General features: G+C 33.0%; 5 protein-coding genes across 5 annotated transcripts; 2 read left to right on the top strand and 3 right to left on the bottom strand.

Moving 5' to 3' along the window:
* Nucleotides 1-175: 175 nt before the first annotated feature.
* Nucleotides 176-1254, bottom strand: Gip (hydroxypyruvate isomerase-like protein Gip). The gene has a single exon (XM_015929548.3). It carries the CDS (start codon nucleotides 1173-1175, stop codon nucleotides 369-371), a length of 807 nt encoding a protein of 268 aa, XP_015785034.1. The 5' UTR covers nucleotides 1176-1254; the 3' UTR covers nucleotides 176-368.
* A 448-nt stretch (nucleotides 1255-1702) lies between these two features.
* Nucleotides 1703-3812, bottom strand: LOC107362475 (uncharacterized). The gene is made up of 5 exons (XM_015929547.3): nucleotides 3254-3812; nucleotides 3054-3182; nucleotides 2562-2987; nucleotides 2214-2494; nucleotides 1703-2142 (listed from the first exon to the last, which is right to left on the bottom strand). Exons 1-5 carry the CDS (start codon nucleotides 3645-3647, stop codon nucleotides 1924-1926), a joined length of 1449 nt encoding a protein of 482 aa, XP_015785033.1. The 5' UTR covers nucleotides 3648-3812; the 3' UTR covers nucleotides 1703-1923.
* A 3172-nt stretch (nucleotides 3813-6984) lies between these two features.
* On the top strand, nucleotides 6985-8248 carry LOC107362643 (uncharacterized). The gene is made up of 3 exons (XM_015929746.3): nucleotides 6985-7035; nucleotides 7425-7453; nucleotides 7541-8248. The coding sequence occupies exons 2-3, from the start codon at nucleotides 7439-7441 to the stop codon at nucleotides 7853-7855; spliced, it is 330 nt and encodes a 109-aa protein (XP_015785232.1). The 5' UTR covers nucleotides 6985-7035; nucleotides 7425-7438; the 3' UTR covers nucleotides 7856-8248.
* On the bottom strand, nucleotides 8238-16573 carry LOC107362642 (chitin synthase chs-2-like). Its single transcript, XM_015929744.3, has 8 exons — nucleotides 16354-16573; nucleotides 15697-16132; nucleotides 14239-15535; nucleotides 13259-13515; nucleotides 11816-13193; nucleotides 11078-11752; nucleotides 10457-10699; nucleotides 8238-9307 (listed from the first exon to the last, which is right to left on the bottom strand). Exons 1-8 carry the CDS (start codon nucleotides 16431-16433, stop codon nucleotides 8922-8924), a joined length of 4752 nt encoding a protein of 1583 aa, XP_015785230.1. The 5' UTR covers nucleotides 16434-16573; the 3' UTR covers nucleotides 8238-8921.
* Nucleotides 16574-18173: 1600 nt separating this feature from the next.
* Nucleotides 18174-19616, top strand: LOC107362269 (uncharacterized UDP-glucosyltransferase YdhE-like). The gene is made up of 2 exons (NM_001323123.1): nucleotides 18174-18220; nucleotides 18329-19616. Exons 1-2 carry the CDS (start codon nucleotides 18174-18176, stop codon nucleotides 19614-19616), a joined length of 1335 nt encoding a protein of 444 aa, NP_001310052.1.
* Nucleotides 19617-20229: the final 613 nt, after the last annotated feature.

Below are 20229 nucleotides of genomic sequence, written 5' to 3'. Positions count from 1 at the left end.
GGCTTTGTTGACCTTAAATGGTTTACATGTTTAATCAACTAAATCCTTCCATAATCACCCTTTAAATCAGCTGGTCAAGTGAGATATGTCTTGCTATAAATGTCCGTTGTATCTAGAGTCTTCTACTTTTGATTTAAATTTTAGACTGGTTAATTAATCTGTTAACAATCAAAAATGATACATAATATAAAAGTTTATTACTCCAGCAAAGTAATTATCCTGGTTAGCAGGTTGAAAAATAAGATAAACGTACAACAGATACATGTAATGTCTCCATTATTGGCAGAAAAATAAAACAATTTGTATGGTAAAGATAAAGAAAGAATGTCAATTACAGTTGAGATTGAATACAACGGGAAAATAGCCTCTCAATTAGTATAATTGTTGATCCATAGTAAATCATCTTCAGTGGTACATTTGTATTCCAATCCAATGAATCCACGGTGGACTTTTCTTAATACTTCTAATACATATCTATAATTGATTTCTCCTTCGTTAAACGGACAATCTCTTAGGGGAACTTGTGATATCTGAACATGACCAGTTAGCGGCATATACTTGTTGATAGCTTCCGTTAAATTACCTTCAACACGTTGAAGATGATAGATATCAGTTAACAATCGAAGATTTTTAGATTTGGTATTTTGCTCAAGTATCTTTACTGCTAATTTATAAGATCTTAAATAATATCTTTCACGCTCCTTCAATGATAAAGGTTCAATCACGCAATTTACATGTTCCAACTCCAAGTAATGAGCGGCTTGATATAATAAAGTGGTCATCTTCTCGGTTAGGTGAGTAATTTGATCAGGATTCTCTGATTTGAAAGGCAAATCACCAAGGATAAGATGAACCTTTTGACAGTCCAAAAATTTGGCATATTCTAAAGTTTTGTCGAGAACTTTAAGTCTATATTCCTCAAAGCTTGGAATACGAAGATCAGGAAACTCGAGGAATAAAGGCACTGAGTTTATCAATTCCCATTTCGGTAGTTTAGCACCTTTTACTGAACAATTTTCAAACAGTCTACGCCAATCCTTAATGGCTAACATATATGGATCCTGACATTCAATGGCATCAAATTTAACGGGACACTTGAAGCAGACATATTCATACCTTTCCTGTAAAGTGGGCAGGTCACTGAACATTGTAGATAAATTGGCAGCGAACTTCATGGTTTAAACAGAGCGTTGACAAACTTATCAGAATAGGGCTTAAAGAGTAGATTACACGTTGAGAATTGAAGCACGCACAAGAAATGAGCAAGTTACATGTGATTGTAGCTCTTTTTGTCTAGATGGTAAGAGCGAGATAAATCAAGGCAATCCAGATGAAACTAGTAAATGCAGTAGTTACTCCAATTAACAATAGATCCAAGAGTACTCTTTAGCAATCAAACCAATACTTTTTTCTTCAATAATCTTTACAATTTGATATCGATAAAATCGATAAATCAATTGCAATTTTTCAATTGGATCTCGTATTTCACAAAAATAAAAAATCCTTATCGATATCTTAATTTTCACCTTTGATATTAAAAATAGGTATTGAAGATGGCAAATTGATAGGTGCAAGCAAGCAATCAGATTGGATTGGTAAATAAGTTTGCTACGTTTTACTTGATTTGTAACTGTTAAATTTGAAATCTGTTGGTTATAACTAAAGTTTTGATCCATTTAATTAAAATTAAAGTTTTACAAAATTTTGAGGTAAATTTTACTTTCTTTTAATATAACATTAGTATTATAAATAACTAACAAGCTACAAGTTTCATTGGACTGAAACTTTAATCATTGACAAAAGGGTCAAACAGAGGTGATCTATGCAAAAAATGTCAATTGTAATGATTATTACAATTTCTAGTGAAAAAGATGTTGATTTTAATGACGTTCCAATATTAATCTGTTTAAATGACTAAATTTTTTAACCAAGAATCGGCTTTGTTGTATATTCTTTCAAAACTTCCGCATACTTTTCAGCAAAAGCTTCTCTCTCCTTTCGCGTTCGTCCCTTCATAAATGCTTGCTTTTCTGTTAGGGTCATGTTAGGTAAAACTTCAGTTATAACTCCAGTAGCTAAGGTGAATCCCATTTCACGAATTGTAAATCTTTGACCTTTCTCCATAACAAGTGATTTAGGAAGCTAAAAAGAAAAGAGAATTAGAAAAGTAAATTAGTATTGAAATTGAATTGGAAAAAAAACAATAGACTTACTCTTATTCTCATTTCAATATCTTCACCGGGCATAACCATTTCTTTATCAAGGAAGTCCAGTTTAAACCTCATATCTGCGGTCATCGTGAACAAAGTAGAAACAAGGTGGGACAAAATGGGCTTTGGGAATCCACCTTCTTCTTTATTCAAAAAGTAAACTTTGGCCATTGCCTGGTCGCTAAGTTGTAAACTACCAGGAGCACACAGAACCATTCCACGACGAACGTCTTCTCGTTTGACTCCTCGAATTAAGGCTCCAATCGAGTCACCAGCTCGGGCATCTAAAAAGAAACAATGTTTTTAAATTAATAAAGCTTGTTTCTATTGACCGAAGCCATGCAAACTTACCATCTAAAATTTGCTTAAACATCTCAATTCCAGCTATTGTTGTTTTCATGTCTTTATCAAAACCCAAAATTTGAACTTCATCTCCTTTCTTGAGAAGCCCTCTTTCAACTTTACCAGTTACAACAGTTCCTCGTCCTTGAATGGCATGAGTTCTTTCAACCGGTAACATAAAAGGTTTGTCAAGATCTCTAACAGGTTCGGGAATATATTCATCAATGGTATCTAAAAGTTTAAGAATTGAATCTCGACCGATTTCAGGGCTAGCTCCTTCTAAAGCAGCCAAAGCTGAACCAGTTATTATTGGTACACTGTCCCCACTGAATCCAATTTCAGTCATAACATCTCTTAATTCCATTTCAGCTAGTTCAACCATTTCTTTATCAGCAATGTCAGCTTTATTCAAATAAACAACGATGTGTTGAATTCCTAGAAGCGAATGAAATTTAACATTAGATCAATTGATTGATTAATTTTTAATTTTAAATCTATTACCTATCTGTTTAGCTAAAACAAGATGCTCTCTGGTTTGGGGCATAGGTCCTTCAGTGGCTGCAACTACTAAAATGCTACCGTCCATAATATTGGTACCAGTAATCATATTTTTAATGTAATCAGCATGACCTAGATGAAAATTACGAGGAAAATTTAAAATAATAAGTAAAACATAAACATAATTTGACATTAAAACTTACCAGGGCAATCTGTATGGCCATAATGTCTTTTTGCAGTTGAATATTCAACATGGGCAGAATTAATTGTAATACCTCTCTGTCTCTCTTGAGGGGCATTATCAATATCTTCATAACTCTTGACTTTAGCTAATTTTTTCTCAGCTAAAACTTTGGTAATTGCAGCGGTCAGTGTAGTTTTACCGTGATCAACATGTCCTATCGTTCCAACATTAATATGTGGTTTCTCACGTGAATAAGTTTTTTTAGCTCCAGCCCCTCCAGGACCTGGCTTTTTTGGTACAACTTTTGGTTCGGTCGCATATAATCGTGTGACAACTCTCAATGAATCGATCAAATTTCGATTCGTCCCGACAAATAAGAATCGAGCATTTGAACACACTTTAGTGTGAAACATTTAAATGGCCAAGAATAACAGTCAATGAAAGAAGCCAAAAACAGAAAAACGGAAACGGTCCAAGAAGCAATTCACAGATTAATTTGCAAAATTAAGCAAATCAAAATTAAGACACAGTTAACTTCTACAAAATTAATTAAAATTTAATCAACAGAGTAAATATTTATTAAAGCATGAAACCAAACTTATTACAGTTTTGCTTAACATACAGTCGGAAAAGAGCAATTCCATCTGGTGTTTTTACAAGAAATCAACACCCATGGCGGTAAAGTCCACCGCCTTGAGTATCAAGAGAAGGCAAAAAAAAATAAAAATAATCAAATTATTGAATTGCAATTATTGTATATTCGCCCAGATTCTTCTAATAATTTAGTATTTCGATAATTTTATCTAATTTGTTATTTAATTATTTTCTGTTCAGTTTTTCTATGTTGAAGTCGCTTATCATTAAGAACTCCTCATGAAATTCCGGTTATGATCGATCAACAATTGAGGATTTTGGTTGAGCGTTGATGAGCCAGTTATCTTGGGGTTAGAGGTGAGTATTCAGATCACAATTCAACTCTTGTCTCAACATAAGGACCATTTTGTCTCGTTTATTTAATACAGAGCTAAAAACATGTGGTCAGGGAAGATATAATAATTGCTTAATTGAATCTAGTCACTTTTATTCAATCAAATCAAATCATCATTTAAACAGTCAAAATACCTCTATGTGTCAAAAATGAGTAAATTAAATCACTGTGTGAATAGTTAATGTCCAAAGATCGATGGCTAGTATCAATATCACCATTACATGTACATTTCGTCTATCTCATGTATTTGACAATTTCACTTTCACTTTACTGTGAATAACAAAAAATCATTGCCACATGAGGAAGAATGCCTGTAACTTGGGTTATTCAAGTGATGATTGAACATTCTTAACTTCAATTAATCTCGATTGGAGGTGAAAAAACGATTGAAATAATCAATGTTTACAGCGGAAGCTTGATAATCACCGACAAAGTTCAATCTGATCAGGTCAACCATGTTTTTCAGCAAACACATACTTTCACAAGTCACTGACTCAATCATCAATAAGTTAATTATCTTGATTTAAAGGACACAATAGTACAAAATAGACTTAAATGAGAAACAATCAAAAGCATTTGATTTACTACAATTTAGTATGATTGTCACTAATTTAGTACAGATCATTTTTTGTTTAATCAGTAAATTGGTGAATATTGTACAATCGAGTTCAAGTGACTGCATTAAAAAAACACCATCAAACCAACAAAAAACAGTTGACTTAAAGATCTCATCAAATGATTAAGCCTTCTGTTTATACCTTGAATTGTTAATTGTTTGCAAATACATCTTTTAATGCCTCCAATTAACTCTAATTTGACAAGTTCAAAACCCAATTGCTTCCTGAGTCATTAGATAATTAGGTGACCATTGAAATCACTGAGAAACACTCAAAATTGGACTTTAACAATTTATTTTGACACTTTAACCAAGCAACTTTAAATGCTGATTTACACCTTTAACCTGAACGGAGTTAACCATAATTTATGATTATTTATATATTATTATAAATGATAAACAAAAAAGGCTTAAACCAGTCTAATCAAATAAAGAGAAACATGAAAGGTTAATGATAAAGATACTTTTAAAGCATCGTAATCTTATAATAGCAGATACTTGGTTGATTGATTAATCTGGAATTAGCAATTTAATAGACTACTATTTTCAACTTTCAACTGGATCAATGAAAAATGACTTGATAATACGATTCAAATTTGAATTGTTTAATGAAATAAAAAAGCAACATAATTAATAAATCAGTATTTCAGGTTGTCATAATTTTCATGTAAATCAACACCTTTTCATTTGATTTGCATCATAATTGAGTGATTTATCTCTATATTGAAAGATTTTTTCTGTTATTAAACTAATCTGTTTGTCTTGTTTCAAAATCATAATTTTTAATTCAGACTCCTATTGATTTGTATAATTTCAATGAATCTATTAACACGAAAATTTAGTTAAAATAGCACTAAAAAGAGATTGTGCGAAATGACATTTTGCTGTATTTAGCTGTATAGAGGTTGAAAGAGGGAGAAGAAATGGTGGCGAGCCTAAAGGGTAATATTTTTTAGCTAAAATAAACAGCTAAGAAAACGGGCGAGGCTTGATTTCTTTGAGGTACACAATCAATTGAGTAAATATTAAAATAATTGAGGTCAACATTACTAAGCCTGGGCCAAAACAAGCTTACCAAATTAATCCTTCTCAAACTGGACACTATTTCCGGATCAAAAAGCGAACCAACTGTTGATCCAATTTGCTTTTTTTGTTACTGTTGTTGTGTTTATAAGTGTATAAACTGTTCTTAAAATGTATGTGCATTGCATTGATTACCGTGTTTATAAATTTTACATTATTATTATATTATCATCATCATCATTATCATCATCATCGTCTTCATCATAAACTGTGCTAACATTTATTTTCAAATCTAAATCTGTTGATGTTTTTCCAATCTCAGAGTGTCTCATAGTTTCGCAAGCCTTAAGGTAAATGTAAAGAAGCTAATTTATTCCATCTAATCATTTCAGTTTTTCTTTTCCAGAAATTTCCGATTTAATGGTTCTTCAGTGTTTAAATTTCTATTAGATAATTAATCTATTCCTGCTGTTATTAATTGAAATCACATCAAACCAGAGATGATCATTTGGTAGGAGTTTAATAGGAAGGATATTAGCCTGGATATTCAAGCTTTGGCATATCAGATGGTCAGGTGATTGTCACAGGGGTAATTGAAATGACTTGATTGGCGAACTCTGACAATGGTTTTAATTATCGTCCATCTTCCGATACAAAATTCATCAATTTATACAGTTCAAGTGGTGAAAGAATGGCTGTCTAATCTAGCGGACGATATATTTGATGGAAAAAGAAAAGCAACTTCTTTTACTTCTGGCTGACTTAAAGACAATGAGCGAGAAATGGTGGAAATAATAATCATATTATTTATAATGATGATTGTGGTGGTGATTAGAATAGAAGGACTGGATTGAGAAGAAGATTGAAAATGAAAGTGAAAAAAGGGAAAGTAACGAAAGAGATGAATGCAGGAAAAAAAAGAAGCAAAAGAGGCTCTGATCTGATGATAAACTTGTATTCTCAAATTGGCTTCGGTGTTAGAGTGGGTCTGGCCTGATGATATTTGAACCATCCTTTTCTCACTCTTTTTTTGGTTCACAATATTTACTACTGAACTCCCGTTTGTTTCCCGTTGTATAAAAGAGCAACTGATCGCAACACAAACGACAGTTCAATCATTTACTTCAATCAAACAAAACCTTTCTCATCAAACTCAATCAAAGATTTTAAATCTGTACGTATCTATCTTTTGTTTTGTTGTTCTACTCAACTTTTGTTTCTATTCGTTCTGCGAAAATCTGAAGAAACAAAAGTCGTCAATCATTAGCGCTTTAAAGCAGTTTGATTCAACTTGATTACTTCAACTGAGCAGCTTTACTATTACTGGATAGTGTATAAAATCCTAGAGTTGTTGCAAATCATTTTCTGTACAATATAAGTGATCTTCTGCAAAAAAATTAAACCAGTTTAGTTAATGTTATCAATATACATCATCTTCATATGTATAAATCATTCTTACCGCTTTAGAACGCTAATCGACGACCCTAATTCTTGATATCATTGGAATTTAATTTATCGACAAATTTACTAACCCTTTCTTTTCCCCTTTTTCTCGACTTTTAGCTCACAGCCTAAAAATGAAATTCACTTTGGTAAGTTGTTATAATATTTTTTTTCAATATTTGCATAGTTGTTCTGTATTAAGATCATAGATTAACTGGTCCTTTTGTTTCCTTTAGATCGCCCTTACTTGCCTTTTCGCCGTCGCTTTTGCTCAATATGAATCCTACCAAGGAGAAGCCGGTGGCTTAAGTGAATCTGGAGCCTACTCTGGAGCTGAAAATGCTGGAGCCTATGAAGGAGCCGATGCCGGTTACGGTGGTCCTGAAGGAAACTATGATGATGGTGCTGCTGCCGGTTACGGTGCAGGCTATGAATCAGAAGGTGAAGCTGGAGGTGAAGCCGCCACCGGTTATGGTTCAGGTGCTACCGGTTACGGTCAAGGCGCTGGTGCCGAACAAGGAGGATATGAGCAATACGAAGCTTACGTTTAAGATCTTTTAGGGCTGGTCTCTGAATCGATCAATGATCAATTAATACCTCGCCAATGATCAACTAAACATATCTTCTGATTCCTCCCCAGCTTTTTCTTTTCTTTCCATTAATATTGGCCTTTTTGGTAAAAAAGTTCAAAGCATCGACACCAGCTATGAACTCACTATGGTCAGTTGTATTTTCCGTCATTAAGGAAAATTATAACGGACTATCAGCGATAAAAGAAAAAGTTTAACTGTAATATTCCCTGCATCATCTTCACCCTCCTTCAAATCCTTTTCTTCCTCTTCCTATTTCCCACCCTTCACTCCAACATGTAAATTACTTCTGTTCTAGGTGTAAATAAATTCATTCAACTTCCTTTTTTATAAACTTATAATATTAATAACAAATCTTAATTTACAATTTATTTCCAATTTTCGGTTACTCCATTATACAGCCATAAACCACAATTAATCATGCAATAAGATTTTTAAATTAAGCAATTAAACAGTAAAATTAAACTCGAATGCAGCAAACGTTTAACTTTGGATTGATCCAACATTAAAATGTGAAATTGAATAAAAAAATGTTGAATAGTAGATGATGATTTGAATTGTTGAATTGATGCATTGATTAAAACTTGAGATTTAAATAAAACTAAATCTGGTCTGTCAGCTTGAAGCATTAGTACAACTTGACCCAAGGATAGGATAAAAGGTGAATGATTTAAATGAAAATGTCAATAATAACTCGTTGTTATGTCCATTTCCGTGATCAATATTTGGGACAATAAACAACATTCACTTTCATTCTCATCATCATTATCATCATCAATTTTTCTTCCTTTTCTTTTCCGTATTTCCTTTTCAATGTAACTTTAACCATCTTTGCACGTTATTTACGCTGTTATCGCGGCCTCAGGTGAAAGGCAAAATAAACTAAATAACTCGTCAACTACTTCCTCGTCCGATGATCATTTGGACTGCTTTTCATTGATAACCTTTAATCATCGACATCAGGTTAAATCGTTTGACTTAATGAGTTGACTTATCCAGCGAAGGAAGACCATTAAACATTGTTAAATCACCAATTGTTGTGATTGTTGAAACCTGCTTCTGATGATGAAGGATAATCTGAATTATTAGTATACATGTAATGGCCAAAGGTCCTTAATCCTGGACGTGTTAAAACCGAATAACTATTGTTATTAACCAAATTGCGTCGATGGTAAATGTCATTATAAATGTTAACAGGATTACTGTTTGTATTGATTATTTCCCGGAATCGATTGTTTACACGATTATGCGAATAATCTGATCTACCATTTGTGATTGTTGTCACTGAAGATGATGACCTTTCAGTTTGGTTGTCAATCCACCAAGTTGATGCCGATAAAAGTCTATCCCGACGTCGTTCCAATGCTTCAATTGCTTGTCGTCTTCTCAAGTTTCCTCCAAATCGAGACAATCCTAAAAAAAGTTGAAAATCAGTTGATTAGTCGATGACATTTCCACAAATATAATTTACTTTGATTCTCATTTTTTGTCCCATTAATTATAGTAGACTAATTACAAGATTGGTGGTTGAATTGAATACATTTATGATTGAAAATCAATTGACAACCCCAATCACGATATTATAATGTATTCAATAAAAATAGCAACATGTTTAACTAACCAATTAGACTTAAATTTTTCAACTTGTCTTTAAATTGTCAGCAAACGATTAAATTGGCAAAATATAATGTATATTTGAACAGATTGAATAACAATAAAACAAGTTTTTGACACGAACATTGTCAAACTACAAGAATGACAGTCTAAAATAGGAACCATAATTTGGTTAATTTTCAGTAAATTAGGTAACAAGCTGAGTAAGTTTATCATCAATCAGCTCGACATGCAATGAAATTTCATTATCAGTTTGTAAGAGAAAGCTTTTTTTGCTAAATCAAAGGTTGTTTTCAAAAAGACTTGAGATTAAACTAATTAATATAAATTCGGGTTAAATTATGATGAGGTCAAAAATACTTGTACTTTCATGATTAGCATGCAATTAGAAACACATTCAGAAATGTTTATCCATATCACATTGAATACTTCTGAATCTGTTTATTTTTCCTTGTTCATCAAGATAATTGTTGTTACCACCAACCGTTTACTAGGCATTAAACCGTTTCTTAATCATTTAAATCAGTTGCAACAGTTGCTGAGTGAAGAAATACAATTAAGGATGAAGATTGTGAGTAAAATAGATTGAAAATGAAACAATGAAACAAAAAGAAGCTAAAAAAAGGTATAAAAAGCTAATTGTGCTAAATAGATTTTCTGATATCGTTCGGTGATTTTTTGACAGTTAATTGAAACCTAAACAAGAATCGGACACAAGTAATGATTGAAAAAGGCTCAGCTGATGATGGTGATGATAAAGTAATGAATAAGAGCATTTGATTGAATAGTTAATGATAAAAATAAAAATGAAAACATTATTAATAACGAGATGGTTATTGTTGCTGTTGGTGTTGATATTATTGAGAGAGAGCTGACAATTGAATTGATAAATCGTGGTAAATTGGACAAAGTGAAATGAATTGAGTCACTAATTAAATCTATTGTTACCTTCATTATCTTGTGATGATAAACTAAGAAATCGTTTCCTAAAGGCAACATCAAGTGTTAACGTTTTTTCTTTACGCTCTCGGTTTCGTTCCAAGTTGAAGATTGTATTCTTTCGCTGTAAGATCCTTTTTGATTGATTATCACCTTTTATGGCCGATTTATTAGCATCATTAATCGATTTACTAGGTTTCTTCTGGCCCAGTTCATCTTTAACTTCCTCTTGATTGTCCTCTTCATCGATTCCTGAAGTGAAGGTAAAAAATTAAACAAAAAAATTAATACAATTGATAACAGGTTATGAAGCAAGAAAAATAATAGCTGTTAAAATATCTTTGATTGAAAGTTAATTATATTAATCAGATCAATTTACGGTTCATTTGGTAAATCATGAGCTGAGTAAATTTTATGCCATCCAATTGAACACAAAAACAATGCAATTGTAGAGGAAAAGGTTTTTAGATTGTTTCAAATTTGATAAGTTACACTAGAGTAAGGTTAACAGTCACCTTTTTTACACTTGAAAAATTGATTCAGTTCAAGTTGGTAATTTGATTTGAACAATAAGAGTTGAGTGTAAAAAGCTGTAGGTATTGAAAAAAGGAGTTTGAAGTACTTTCTTACCTCTTAAACATTGTAAATCTTTGGCTATCTCGATGGCATTTTTTTCAATGTATTCATCATCAGTAAATGTCAGCTTTTTACGACCGAAATAGTCCAATTGAACAAAGGCCAAAATATGGGAAATGGTTGAAAGTCGATGTTTAAACATTCCAATAAGTTGGATGATCAAAATTATAGCAAAACAAATGATGAATGAGGCTCCAACTGGTTCCAGTTTGCTTGCAGTGTCTTCCTCTTCTGAATCAATGTAACCATCATCCTTAGGCTTTGGACTGGATAGGTCAAATCGAAAGGGTAATGTGATTGAAAGTTTATCTTTGTTCAATTGTAATAGGAAAATTGTGAGTAGGAAAATCGCATTCAACATGAGAACACCAAACATGGTTTTATCTCGCAACATCTTTAAACCATTAGATATTCGTGCTTCTTTTTCTGCATTTTTTTCAAGAGGTTGAAGATATTTTTTGAGCAACTCTTTCCAAAAGGTTGTTTCATGGTCAGAGAGGAAGACAACTGGACAATTACGGAAAATTGGATCCTCAATCCAATACGGGTTTCTTAGATCGTCTCGGATAATCTTTACTTCTTCTGGTTCCTGATCCAGATCTTCCTCATCTTCCTCGACTTCAGCAATAGTTTCATTGACGACGCTTTCCTCAGTTACTCGGGATAACTCTGTTAGTAAAAAAGTAAATAAAGTATCAGTAAAGGAAATATTTGATGAAAACTGAGACTAACCTGAAGCTCGTCTTGGGCGGCCTGAGTAATGACTTGTGTTTACTTTGCTTGATAGTTCTCGAATTGCTTCTTCGACTCGTACAAGTTGAATGTCACTGGCTGATTTAGTATCATGAGTACATAACAGACAACGAAACAGATTACCTAAGCTGAATGAAATATTAGCTTCTTGTGATTTACGGTTTTCCATTGTATTTAAAAATTGAAGGACTGCATTTGATCTTCCACCAGGTTTGTTTTGAGTTACTTTGGTTATTACCTCGGCTGTTTGTTTTGCTGGTTTTGAAGGTGCTTCTCGTGTTCCCCAGCTAACAACGTTAAGATTGATTAGGGAATAAAGTTGAAGAATCAGATACATGCTTGGAATACAGAGAAGGTAAAGAGGAAATGAAAAGAAGCAAGAAATTTCTCTAGGATGAAGAATAGCTGAAACCAGAAAAGTAAATATCAAGATGAAAAAGAAAACAGTTGACGGTGAAAAGGGTTCATCTTTGATCTGAATAGCTGTTCCAATCAAGACTGCGAGCATCAAGAAAACGTAGGCAGCTGACAGTATTTGAGCGAGAAACAATTGTAAATCATTTTTGGCAATGAAGCAAACTATAATGAAGACCATGATTGGAATCAAGTTGATTAACAATGATCTAGTGTAATCAAGTTTGAAGACAGCATTAACAGCTCCAATAAGCATCAATATAATAGTTCCAGGTCCAATGATTGTTGATAACATGAGAAAGCTTTGATAACCAATGTACCAAATGGAGATACTTTGATTGACGGCAATCAAATTTTTATAATCTTGAAGTAAATCAATGATGTTGGCAATAGTTGACGGACCCCATCGTCGACGTTGAATGAAAAATTCATTAAAACTTTCAGGGCAATGAGTAAAAGCATCGGAAGCAGCATTATATTCAACTCGATGTCCACTCTGAAGAAGTAAAGTGCAAAGCCAGCGATCCTCTCCTTGATCGTGCTGTACAAAGTCTATTGGTTCTTTAGACTCTGAAGCATAAGTGGCCATAACATTGGGAGACATCAAAGCTCGAGCTCTGAACAATGAGAAAGCTCCAGGTGAACAAAGGACACAACCAAAGACATGTTCAGCAGCCTTTTGAAGCCAATGGCTGACAGCATATTCAAACCGTTGATACCAAACCATAATACCAGCACCAACAGGGTGAATGCGTCCACAAGCGGCACCAAGATTGCTATTTTTCTTCATCAAGTCAATCAACAACAAGACTGCTGGCGGGGAAAAGTCAATGTCCCCATCTAACGTTAATAAATACGTATTCTCGGCTCTTACTGCTTTACGGTTAACATGAAGATTTGTGTCCATCAAAAGATAACCCAATAGGTAATACATGTACATTACCTAAAAAAGTGAATATGTGACAGTTAGATGAAGAATCTTGCATTTTGTTTGGTCAATCAACCAACCTGACTCCATCTTTTCTTGTGACGAATCTTGGTCTTGTCCTTTAGGTGTACAATTAGCTTTGTTTGACCTGGAAGAGTCCAAATTATTCTTCCGCCATAAGGAGTTGGAATCACTGTTGGTGGTTTCAGTTTCAGATGTGTCCTATGAACAGTGCTGACAGCATCGTTTATTACTTCAAAAAATTGTTTAACATAGCTATTAATGGCCATTTCATCTTCATCAGATAATTCAAATGCATCATCAAACATGACATGAGCTGAAATCGAGATAAAAATCAGATTAGATTTGTAATCTTATGAGAAAATACTAGATCAAGCGACACTAATTAATGACGAACTAACAACCAGATGATTCATCATTGTTATTTTTCTTGGTAACGATTGAAGTCAATAAAATCAGTTAATATTCAATGATTTTGCCAATAACCATAAACGATATTGATGAATAATTTTATGATTTTCAATTATTGTTTCATTTTAGAGCAATTATCGTCTAATTGATCCTTCATGTCACAATTTAGATTGACTTAGTAACCTGGTCAGCTGGTTTTTTGAAAAACTGTCAACCTGAGACTAGAAAAGTAAACAAGTTTAATAATAACGACGCAAAAAAAGCTATTTGTTGATTTTACTGAATTAAACAAGTTATTCGAAAGTTGATTAACTATCATAATTAAGTCACTATGATTTGTAAAGTGGTTCATCATTTGAAAGTGTCAAAACAAAATTTACCCTAAAGGACAGTTGAGCCTTTTCAGGTGAAATAATATGACAGAATAATGAATTGAGTATTATATAAATAAAATCATCATGATGTGTGTGAAAGAGAGAATGGCTGAGTATTTCATTAATTAGAGTAAAATTGAAAAAATCAAGAATAAAACTGAATAATCAATCTTTTCCATGAAAAACAACAAAAATAATGATCAAACATTCATGTTACGAAGAACCATTATCTTAATAAAATATTGTATAATTACTTTCAAATTGATAATAATCTGGATCAACGACTTTTAAATATTTTTGAGCATTTGCACGAGCAGATTGATCTTCATCCATTCTCATTAATGATTTTGCCGTTTGTAACATCTCGTCACTGGTTTCATGCCACATTGTCACACAAGCATAGATCCGAGTCAATCTATCTGAATCATGTATCACATGGTCTGAGAGTTCAGTCGAGTCAAAGTGACCCAAACCACCGGTTGAAGATTGGTTGGTAAGATCTGATTCACTGATGGTTTGTTGTTTTTCACGTCGTCTATTAAAGGCAAGGGAAACATCGATGAAAGCAGCACAATACAAAGGGGAAACAAATAGCTTTTCAGTTCGAGCAGTTCTCTCTCTTGGTGGTGACCAGATGTGTAAAGATGACCAGACACTTGTTATATAAGAGGTGAACCAGAAAGTGGTTATCACCATGAAAGACCAGTGTTGAATAAATAGATGATTTGGACAGTACCAGAAGACATAACCCGGTAAAAAGGTAAAGTAGTTGTAAATCAGACAAATGAATCTACTTTTGGTGTGACAAATGACTGTAGCTAGAGCAATGATCAATGGAGATGTCAAAGATATCGGTAAAGCGAAGGCACTTGTTTGGACACAAATTTTACACGCAAATTTACCAGCAATATAACAAACAAGTGAGCTAACCATTTGAGCAGCCATCAAATTTATATGAATCAAATCACTTGTTACATAAACTGGAGATCCTATGTTAGAGTCTTCCTTGATCATGATTGAGTGTGGCGTTGTCAATAGATAGAAGCGAGAAAACATTTGGGTTGGTGCAATATTGTTCTTGAAATGATTTACAGCTATCATTATGGACAGCCAAATAAGTACCTTTAAAGGTCCGACGATCAAATAAATTAAATAGCGAGATGTAGCTAAAGATTCACTAATGGCCAACAATGGAGAAAACTTGAAATAATAAGATTCCCTTGGTAAATAATTTTCGGCCCAACCGAGGGAAATTATGATCAATATCAATGGTAATGATATCAATTGTCCCACTGAAGTTGCCTCTTCAGAGTAAATAGAGACAAAAGGCCATAAAATTAATGAAATGACTGCAAAACCAGTTGCAATAATATTCATCAACAGCAGATTCTTGCTCTTTGGTAGATCATCCAGTGAGATTGTTTGAAGTAAAACGGGTACCAAACAGATGGACGAAGTGAGCATAAGTCCAAATATCACGTTTAATGAAGGCAAAATATAAAAAGTCAATATTCCAATACCAATAGCTCTACACATTTCCATTATTGTAACCTAGTAAATGAGACAAAAGATGAAATTAACCCATTTTATTAATCGTAATTGGTTGTTGTTTTGTTTTCTGAAAGCTGGCCAAGATTTGAATTTCACAAAGCATAAGCATAATGACAGTCAATTAGTAAATTAGATTTACTGGATTCAATAGATGAACTTACCATTGCAAAACCTTTCCATGTTGGCCATGTTGATCCACTGGAAAAAACAGCTCGAATACTCCGAAGAGCAGTTAAAAGCTCAGGGCATATCAGACAGAAAAATAGACACCAACTCCAGATGATTTTTTCCCTACTCACTTGTTCATAATCCTCGTCATTTTCTGATTCAAATGTTATATAATAACGACGATCAGAAGCCAAACCAGGACTATTTAAATTACAAACAGTAGATCGGTGAGAGCCTATCATTGAAACCATCAAGTGAAAGGTGCTTTTTGAGATTAAACTGCTAATTATTACAATGCAAGAAGTTACCACCAGGACTATTAATTTAACCAGTTTAATCACTTTATCGTACATTGCCCAGTCATACTCATCTTCACCACGAATCGTTGTCTCAAAGACATCCCAGCCTCTTCCAGCATCGCTACTTCGTCTAGACAAAGAAACGAGAAAAATAAACGTTTAATGGTGAAGCTAAGCATAAGATTGATGCCATTGCAAAGTATGGTCTACACCATAGTCCACCATGTACACCATGTATTGGATGGCATTAGATCAGTTCGCTCAAAAAGGGATTAGCTCATAGACATTGTGTTTGGAAAGCTCAATGACAATATACTGTGAATATAACATTAAATCTTGACATTTACTTGCCTTGATTGCTGAGCTGTGGGTGTTTGGTCGTTTGAACGGACAGGTGGAGGTTTACTGTTACTTGTAATGTTATTTTCCATGGCACCGGTGGAACTGTTTTAGCTTTTGGACGAAGATATACATAACTCTATACACTTGGATCCATATGTGATGACACTTTTTACCTTTGGTCTAAATGAAGATGTAATCATAAATGGTGCTGGAATATACTATTTTTATTGATCAAGATCTTTTAATTATGTCAGTTTCTTGCTCACAGGTAATTAATGTTATTCTAAGAAAAAGTAATAAAGATAAGTTTACCATACAAGATTGCTTACAAAGAGCTATTGATTGTCGTAGCTTTGCTCTCATCGTTTGAGCTGAAATTGTCAACAGGAATGTGAACATTTTTGCGTGATTTTTTGATCTGTTATAACCGATGAAATCAATAGTATAATTGTTGAAAATGAACTCAAAGCTCCAGTTGATCAATCCAAGATTTTAAATAAAATAAACTGAAGTTGAAAGAAAGAGGAAAGGTGCTGAAGGGACTTCGGTGGAAGATACAGTGATTAAAAAACAAAGAGTATTATTCAAAACAACAAATCTCATCTTTGCATCATTTTCAGCATTTGCACCATTGATGGCGTTAATGGTTACATGGCAAAATTGAATTCATGCTGCCCTGAATTGTATTCACCAAATTGACCTTAACTTCGCACAATTTAGCAGTTTTCTTAAAATGAAAATCCATGAATTTTTGCCGATTCGCAATTTATTTTCACGATCATAATATGATAGATGATTTTCAAGTGCTATTTGAGGTTAAAATAACTCTTACTTGAGATCATGAAGGCTGGTTTGGTCAAAAAAACAAGTGAAAGTATCGTTTTGTTGCTTTGATTGAATGAATAATCAATAATGATCAACAGTTTGTTGTTTCTAATCATCTTACATAAAATTTTCCTTAATAGCAGTCCCGATAGCTTGATCTTGACGCTACTCTTAAAGTTTGATAACATTCATTCTCACAGTGCCGGGCTTTCTTTTCTTTATGCAGGCATAACTCACGAACGGTTAATGTGACAGACCTCAGACTTGAACTATGAACTTCTGCAGATTGTAGAATCAGAAATTGAAATGATTACTATTTATCTTTGCTTTTATTCATTGAAAAAGTACGATATTCAAGCCATTTGATCAAGACAAACTCACGATACTATGCTTTGAAAAGATGGTTCCAACTGACAAGATTGTCATTGTGAGATTGAAATATTTATTGAAACTCTTGTAAGAGTTATAACAGTCTTTACCAGTACTCAAATTGAATTCAAGATTATATCATCATAGATATTGAAACAAAGATAATTTTGAGTAAGTGCAATAATATTAATGTATAATAATGGAATAAAGACTCCGACTTTTTATTGCATTGGACTATTAGTAGTGGAAATGACCAGTAAAACAAAATATGGTATTCTTATCTCAAGTATCGACGTTCAAAAGTCGTTAAAAAGTTAAAAGTAGTTAAAAGTTAGCGAATTATTATAATTAATCCTTTATTCTTTATCAAGACCACACAGCCAATGTTACAAATCTTCCAAGATGGGTACAATTTTCATGCACTTATTTAGTCAACCTTTTTAGGTAACATCTTGGTAATATTTTATCTCAACTTCACCTTAAAATGATGACTATTTATCTTAGATTTTGAAACAATGATAACTCTGAGTGAGTATATAAATGTGTGATTCTGACTATGCGAAACATTCAAACTTGAAAATTGATATTTGTGTTTATTTTACTATTCCCATTGCATTGAACTATTAATAATAGAAATGACCAGTAAAACAAAATATCGTATTCTTATGTCAAGTATCGACGCGTAAGTAATTTATGATCCGTATTAATTATTGAATATATTCATAATTAGCTTTATAATTTAACTAATATTCTTGTCAATTAAATTTTAAAACATTCACTTATTCAATAGACTCGGACATGTCAACTGTACACTGGCTTTGGGTGAGATCCTTGCTTCATATGGACATCAAATAACATTCACTAATCATGTTCATTACAAAAAGCTTGCTGAAAAACGAAACTTCAAGTTCATTCCTTTTGATGCAAAACTCTATGAGAATGTCCAACCTGCCTCAGCACCTGAATGGCTCGATCATTTTTTACATAAATTTCGAGCTGATGCATTATCCATCTTCAAAGACTGGACACCAGAAGAAATCGAAATTTTTGGCTCCATGGTTAATGTATATGAACGCAATACTAGTGCACTAAAAGCTATATTCAAAGAAAATGCCAATAATTTCGACTTGTTCATTGGTGATTTTATTATGAAGCAACCAGCTTTTCATGGAGCACCTTTTCCTTGTGCATTACTTCTCTCGATGAACCCACTTCCTCTCTATCCTAATGGACCACCAGCATGGTCAGGTTTTTCAGTGAAAGAGACAGATACCGAAAAATGGAATAAGTTCAGAGAGTTGTTTGGTGTAGCTTCAAAAGCTTACCGTGAAAATATATATTCTTGGTGGAGATCTAATGGATTACCTTTGCCTGCTATTCAAGATGCAAGAATTGAGAATTGGTTTTATGGTGAACCTGAACAACTTGGTATTTATCATTATCCTGAACTTTTAGATTACCATGAAATCGGTCCAATGAGATCTGATAAATGGATTCGTTTAGATTGTGCTATTCGCAGACCAGATAATGTGGAACCATTCATTATCCCTGAATCATTGAAGCATTTACCAGGAAAATTGGTTTACTTTTCACTGGGTTCCTGTGGGTCCATTCAAATAGATTTGATGAAAAGTTTCATTAAAATCTTGTCGAAATGTCCTCATCGTTTCATCGTCTCTAAAGGGCCTAAAGGAGACGAACTTGAATTAGGGCCAAACATGTGGGGTGAAAATTATGTCAATCAAATAGCTATTCTCGATGTTGTTGATTTGGTTATAACTCATGGTGGTAACAATACATTTTTGGAAACTATTTATGCTGGAAAACCTTTGATTGTGGTTCCTTTTTTCATGGATCAACTTGATAATGCTCAGAGAGCTGTTGATTGTGGAATTGGTTCTCGAATCAATCTTCATGAAATTGACGAAGTAAAAGTTTTAAAAATTATTGATGAAACATTATCAAACCCATCATATGCTGAAAAGATAGCCAAAATATCTGCTTCTATGAAATCACCGAAAAACAGAGATAATGTTGTCAAAAAAATAGAAAAGTTCATCGAGAATCATCAAAAATAACTTAAAATGTACACTGTTTGAACAAAACTAAATTAAGTAATAAAACACTTCAATAAAATTGAATTTTAGTTAATAATCTTTTCATAATTTACATACGTATAAATCTTGTAACAAAAAAACATCCATCTCAATGTTAATTTTCATTAGTATAACATTGAGTCATTCTCAAGTTAGGCTGAATCACAGTAAAAAATCATGATGAGTTGGATCATGAACATAAATCTCAATGTGATTTTTGAACTTGAAATGTATAACTTAAATGTTAGTACTTAAAAATGCGTGCATCTGATTAAAGCGATTGTGAATGTTAATTATTGCGGTTATTAATTACCACGGTTATTGTAGTTAGGTTTATCTAGCTAACTGAGTTTATACAAATATTGATCTTGGCAACATTTATCATATTAATCAGAGATGTTGAAGCTACGATAACTCTGATTCAGTATATAAATATGTCTTAACATGATATGAATCCTAGATCTATTCATGAATGACATCGTGTTGAATGAAATCAAAGATTACATTAAATTAGGTAATTTTGATATTGAGTACATTTTATCATGCACTTATTTAATCACCTTAGGTTAACTGAAAGCTTGATTAGTTGCAACTT

Source organism: Tetranychus urticae, chromosome 1 (genome assembly GCF_039701765.1).
Source record: "Tetranychus urticae isolate SD_2017Ah chromosome 1, NJAU_TeUrti_SD_1.0, whole genome shotgun sequence".
NCBI classification, from domain to species: Eukaryota; Metazoa; Arthropoda; class Arachnida; order Trombidiformes; family Tetranychidae; genus Tetranychus; species Tetranychus urticae.
The sequence above is the reverse complement of the archived record's forward strand: the minus strand, read 5'-3'. Positions and strand labels throughout refer to the sequence as shown.

Excerpts from the sequence above, each read along its gene's own strand:
- Gip (XM_015929548.3), bottom strand. The coding sequence starts at position 1,175 with ATGAAGTTCGCTGCCAATTTATCTACAATGTTCAGTGACCTGCCCACT.
- LOC107362475 (XM_015929547.3), bottom strand. The coding sequence starts at position 3,647 with ATGTTTCACACTAAAGTGTGTTCAAATGCTCGATTCTTATTTGTCGGG. Across the intron at positions 3,183-3,253 it reads TGGCCATACAGATTGCCCTG|GTCATGCTGATTACATTAAA; the intron begins GTAAGTTTTAAT and ends ATTTTCATCTAG. Across the intron at positions 2,495-2,561 it reads GTTTAAGCAAATTTTAGATG|ATGCCCGAGCTGGTGACTCG; the intron begins GTAAGTTTGCAT and ends GTTTCTTTTTAG.
- LOC107362642 (XM_015929744.3), bottom strand. The coding sequence starts at position 16,433 with ATGGAAAATAACATTACAAGTAACAGTAAACCTCCACCTGTCCGTTCA. Across the intron at positions 13,516-14,238 it reads AGATTATTATCAATTTGAAA|CTCATGTCATGTTTGATGAT; the intron begins GTAATTATACAA and ends TCTCGATTTCAG. Across the intron at positions 11,753-11,815 it reads CCGCCCAAGACGAGCTTCAG|AGTTATCCCGAGTAACTGAG; the intron begins GTTAGTCTCAGT and ends TTTTACTAACAG.
- LOC107362269 (NM_001323123.1), top strand. The coding sequence starts at position 18,174 with ATGACCAGTAAAACAAAATATCGTATTCTTATGTCAAGTATCGACGC. Across the intron at positions 18,221-18,328 it reads CTTATGTCAAGTATCGACGC|ACTCGGACATGTCAACTGTA; the intron begins GTAAGTAATTTA and ends CTTATTCAATAG.